The following is a 5,998-nucleotide window of genomic DNA, read 5'->3' on the forward strand; positions in this document are numbered from 1 at the left end:
CGTTGGCCATCAGAATTTTTTTACTTTTTTTTAAAACTTATTTTATGTTAGTGAAAAAATAAAATAATAGTGTTTAACCATAAGAATTCCAAATACAATTTGGAATTGCATTTGAAAAGTGAAAACAATTAAAATTTATTTTCATTTTCTTCCTCCTACTTCTCTCACAAAATTTTAAAACAACTTCAATTTATATTCATGACAAACAAAACTTAACTCCAACTTCAAAAATATAATGATTTTTATGGCCAAATGGGGGCCTTAGAATGATGAACTTCCTGGGCAATCAAGGAAAGATTTAACCAATAGAATTTAAAATAATTTTAAAATTAATTATTAAAAAAATAATTAGCTTAAATTTAATTTTCCTAAGTTTTTTTTTTTCTTAGCTTTGAGTTAAATATTCCAAGATACCAACTCCCACATTTGCTATGTCAATTTGAATATATACCTACCGGAATTGATCAACTAATGTTATTACCGAGCTTGAAATATTTTTTCTTGACAAGTAGTTAAAACTATAATTTTTATCTTAAAATAATTTTCTAATATATATTAGTACTATTAATTATACTTATTTTGTTGTTGTTTTTTTTGAAAAAAAATTGGGGATAGGGAAAATGGGGAAGGAATCACATGTTGGGGAATCAAACCCTCACAAAAAAATGTGTAGGTTGAGGTAGCCAATCAATTGAACAATTAAGATTAGCTGTTATAATTATACTATAAATCATATACAAAGAAATATTTATACAAGACAAAAGTTTAATGAATTTGAAGTTTTAAATCTTAAAACATCGTGACATAGTTCAAATAAGAAATATTTAATAACTAAAATACTAGTTGGTTTCAAAGTCCATAATATTAAAAGATTTTAGACAAACTGCTACTCTTATTTTGTTCACTATGAAATCGATATTTAAAGGGTAAAACTTATTGAAGAGGTACATCATACCAAACCTAGAAAAGAAAAGTCAAAATTAAACAATGTTTAAGCGTTAGGTCTAGTAAAATGTAACTATGTTTGAGGTCAAGGTACAGTATTGCACTAGTACTGTTTGAACTTTTCTTGATTAAACCGTGTACTCTATATATTCCAACAAATGCAAGGCATGTAAATGATACATGCAATTGCATTCGCACCTTCCTTTAAGCGGAAAAGCAGCAGTCATTGACTGACTATTTAATTTTCTGGAAAAAAAAAAAAAACTCTCTACCAACCAAAAGATTAAGTCTCTGTAGTGTTGACTGTCTCCTTGACATGGTCCGCATTAAAGTTATAACGTAGTACACATCGTCTTAAATATCAATGAATTGGTCCTTCAAAACTTTTAAGCTAACCTATAAAAGGATCATTAATTAATGGACTGGCAACCGAAAATCACAAAAAACACAAACAGATCATGGCTCCTAATTATGTGATGATGATGGTGGTGGTAGTAGTTAATCTGATGATTTTCTTTTCTCTATGTTTTGGTGCCACTGTGAATATGGTAGTCAAAGCTGGATGCAGTGAAAGTTGTGGCAATATCAGCGTCCCTTTCCCTTTTGGGATGACCCAAGATTGTTCTCTACACAGGCAGTTCCTTGTCACTTGTAATTACTCCTTTCAACCAGCTCCAAAGCTTTTCTTAGGAAACAGCACCATTGAAATAACAAAAATATCTCTTACCGGCCAACTTAGCGTCTTACGATTATTTTCCAGAGATTGTTATCGTGATGGGATAAGAACGAACAGTAACAGCCCATGGTTAACATTATCATCACTGCTAAGTGTAAACTACACCGCCAATAAGTTCATCGCAGTTGGCTGTGACACATATGCCATTGTTCGGGGTCATTATAGAAGGCATAATTCTAACATCAGCGAGTCCTACGTAACAGGATGCATGTCCATGTGCAATAGTATGGATGATGGTGATAATAACTTATGTTCTGGTGTTGGTTGTTGCAAGACATCCATCCCCGAGGGAGCATGGAGTGCCAACATAACACTAAGTAGCTACAACAATTATACTTATGTGACAGATAACAACACTAGTTGCAGCTATGCTTTTGTAGTCGAAGAAGCTACTTTTAACTTTTCAAAGAATTACCTCAGCAGGTTGCACAACAAGAAAAAGCTTCCTATTGTGCTAGATTGGTCAATTGGTAAAGAAACATGTGAAGTGGCTAAGAGAAACTCCACTGCATATGCATGTAAGAGCAACAACAGTGATTGTCATGATAATTCAATTGGATATCGTTGTTCCTGCATGCAAGGATATGATGGAAATCCATATTTGGAAGATGGTTGCCAAGGTATGTACATGTTGCGTCTTTGTCAATCCTTAACTAAATTTGGAAGATGCTTGCGAAGGTATGTACATATATATTGCGTGTTTGTCAATCTCTTAACTAAATTTCTAAATTGGTATGTTATGGTTGTGTGGGCTTTTTCTACGTGCTTCAATCTTTTTAAACTAAAACGGGATTCCATCAAAATTCATTTTCTCTATATTAGATTATTTTTGAACTTTTTTTAACACCTAAATCACAAGCTCTAATTTAAACCCCCCACCCCACCGCCCACCCCCCTACCTTTTGTGTCTTTTTCTTAGTGAAGCTGAATTTTCAAAATGAAAATCCTTTTTTAGTAAATGAATATTTGACGTTTGATACTTTTGAGGATGCAGATACGGACGAATGTATAGATCGGAAAGAAGATTATAGGTGTGCCAAAGATGCGATTTGCACGAATACAGAAGGGAACTATACATGCACCTGCCCTCCAGATTTCACCGGTGATGGTACTGAATGCCATCGTGACAATCCTCAGAGAAAAATTCATAATAATGTTGTTACAGGTAGCTTTCTTAACATCTTTCAAATTCAGCAGCCAATTAGAGGTTACATGTTTCATTATTTCTTGCACAACACAACTAAACGAAAAAAGAAAGACACATATTTGTGATGAGAATATCTTTTGACTTATTTGCGACACGAATTTTATGATGCAATTCATCAACGGTAATGAAATTTGTGACGGCTTTTATTTCTACTGATGCTCAAATTAGTGACAGCTTCTTCAGTCATAAATATTACTAGTATTTTTTTCTTGTAGTGATATAAAGCACGTTAGCATAAGTTGGAAGTCATGTAGTGTAAATAAGTAAATAAAAGCGTACTCTTGCTTTACATGAGATGATCACACTTTAACATGGTGTCGGAGCAAACAAAGCTCTTCGGACCAAGTCTCATCATCAATCATTATCAAAAAAGATTTCATGTTCTTGTCCCTTAAAAAAGGGGATTAAACCATCATGTGAAACGGCATGATGAGAACATAAAAGAGTTAATATAAGTGTACTCTCTCTAACAACTTAGACTTTAGATGTATGGGTCGCATATAAAACATAGTAATACAGCAACATATGCTTTTTGTTTGTTTTAATTTCAAAGAAACCTTTTATTCATAAACTGAGTAATTCTCTGCTAGCTTCTCTACTAAAATCGTAGAAGCTCTTATATCGATACGAAGAAAAAATAACTTATGCAGAACTAATAAATCTTCACAACTGTTGACACACTTGTCACCAACTCCGGATTGTTGATATACTTGTCATCAACTTGGAATTGTGGAAGCACTTATCTTCAACTCTCAGTTGTTGATGCATTTTGTGACTTTCAAATTCTTATCTCAAAATTTTAAAGTAGAGTTTCTTGCTTTTGTGTCATATTCCCTTGCAGAGTGATATTTTTCCAATCATTTTCAACATGATTATTCTTCATGCATGTTATTGGCCCGACGTTTGCCAACACAATTATTAGCCAGACAGGTGACATTGTTCATTGCTGTCCACCGGCAACAAAAGCTACAGAATAATATACTTTGCTTTTTTTACATTCACAGACAAATTGGTTATTTTGCATACGTAGTTTTAAACTTACACTAACATTTTAAAAGAATTACTACGTCAATCAGACGAGTCAATTAGTTATAGTGACTTCAGTAGGTATTTTCTTCATATACCAGTATATAACAGCTAAGTAACATTTTTGTTTTCACCAAAGAGTCTTCATGGTGGGCAGATACGTGTATATATTTTTCATTCTGAGCAATTTTATATTACAGCTGTTACAGTTGGAGTTGCGTTGCTGGTAATTATAATTTGTAGCTGGGCATACACTGGATTCCAAAGGAAAAAGATTTTAATGATGAAGAAGAAGTTTTTCAAAGAAAATGGTGGATTAGTTCTACAGCAACGACTCACGGGGGAAGAGGGGAATAGAATAAAGATTTTCACAGCAGAAGAGCTAGAAATGGCAACTAATGACTTTGACAAAGATAGAGTTGTTGGTCAAGGAGGTTTTGGAACTGTGTACAAAGGATATCTGAAAGATAATCGCATTGTTGCCATCAAGAAATCTAAGGTAATTGATCGAAACCAAATTGAGCAATTCATAAATGAAGTCATTGTCCTCTCCCAAATAAACCATAGAAATGTGGTTAAGCTCTTAGGTTGTTGCCTTGAGACGGAAGTTCCACTATTGGTATATGAATTTATCAACAATGGAACACTTTCTGAACAATTACATGATAAAGTTAAGGCCTCTACTTTTTCTTTGGACATTCGTCTGAGAGTTGCTGCTGAAACAGCTGGAGTACTTTCCTACTTGCACTCAGCCGCTTACCCCCCAATCATCCATAGAGATATCAAGTCTGTCAACATTCTTATGGACAAAAGCTACACAGCCAAAGTGTCTGATTTTGGAGCATCCAGGTTGGTTCCTGCTGATCAAACAGAGATATCTACATTGGTTCAAGGAACTCTGGGATATCTAGATCCTGAATACTTGCAAACGAATCAACTCACTGAAAAAAGTGATGTATATAGTTTTGGAGTAGTGCTTGTAGAGCTTCTAACAGGAAGAAAGGCTCTATGTTTTGAAAGACCGGAAAAGGAGAGAAGTCTTGCTCAATATTTCATATCTTCAGTGGAGAAGGATAATTTGTTCGATATTCTAGACGATAATATAGTGTGTGATGAAAGAAACAGAGTGCAGTTGAAAAATGTTGCTAAGCTTGCACAAAGGTGCTTACATGTAAAAGGGGATGCTAGACCTACAATGAAGGAAGTTGCAGCAGAACTAGAAGCTGAATTGAGATTGAAGCAGTCCTGGGCTCAAACTGATCAAAATTCAGAGGAAGTAGAATCCTTACTGCAGGGTACTGAATCATTGGAACTTGGATACAAATATAGTGAACACAGTATCAATATTGATAGTATAGCGAACCACATAAATTTAACACTTCCTGGAGCAAGGTGATCGATTATGCATCTTTTAGCTCCGAAATATGAACTTCAGCATGAATATCTTTTCCTCTTGGGCATGTTAAAAATAGGAACTAATGTTTGATTTTGTAGCATTCTGTTATTTTTCAATATTTGTTATGTCAAGTGTACTTATTTTGAATCTTGGTAATAGTTAGCATATTTTGATGTATTTCTTACACCTGAACAGTTTCTTTTAAATTATTTTGTTGGTTAAGTCATAAGTTTTGCATGTATTTTTGGTGCAAGGTCGTTAAAGTAAAAATAAAATTTGTATAGCTAAAATTAATTTTAATGATTGACAAATATTAATAGAAATATTAAACTTTTAGCAAGTCTCAGAAAAAAATTGATAGTGTTTATAATTGACAATCACTAAAGAAAAAATAGGTCCTTAGTAGGTCTATTAGAGGAATTGGATTGCAGAAAATCTAGGCACATAGTAAAAGAATCAAGTCCTTCACTAACAACTAGAGATGGTTGCCGAGTAGACGCGACAAAACAGATTAGAAATGTAAAATGGTTTATTGAGGGTATAATATCTTCGGCGACAGATTCAATTAATTGAAATTCAGTAGATAAAATTTCACATCTATCATCAATATATTTATTCACAACTTTTATAACACAACCTAAATAATCCTCACTCACAGATATCTGAGCAATTTTTTAAGCTACTTTAT

At 33.5% G+C, this 5,998-nt stretch overlaps 1 protein-coding gene across 1 annotated transcript; it reads left to right on the plus strand.

Annotated features, from left to right (window-relative positions):
- The first annotated feature begins 1,302 nt into the window (after window positions 1-1,302).
- LOC107866417 (wall-associated receptor kinase 5-like) lies at window positions 1,303-5,477 on the plus strand. The gene is made up of 3 exons (XM_016712489.2): window positions 1,303-2,301; window positions 2,676-2,846; window positions 4,115-5,477. Exons 1-3 carry the CDS (start codon window positions 1,404-1,406, stop codon window positions 5,308-5,310), a joined length of 2,265 nt encoding a protein of 754 aa, XP_016567975.2. The 5' UTR covers window positions 1,303-1,403; the 3' UTR covers window positions 5,311-5,477.
- Window positions 5,478-5,998: the final 521 nt, after the last annotated feature.

The sequence above is a fragment of the Capsicum annuum genome, chromosome 3 (assembly GCF_002878395.1).
Source record: "Capsicum annuum cultivar UCD-10X-F1 chromosome 3, UCD10Xv1.1, whole genome shotgun sequence".
Taxonomy (NCBI): domain Eukaryota; kingdom Viridiplantae; phylum Streptophyta; class Magnoliopsida; order Solanales; family Solanaceae; genus Capsicum; species Capsicum annuum.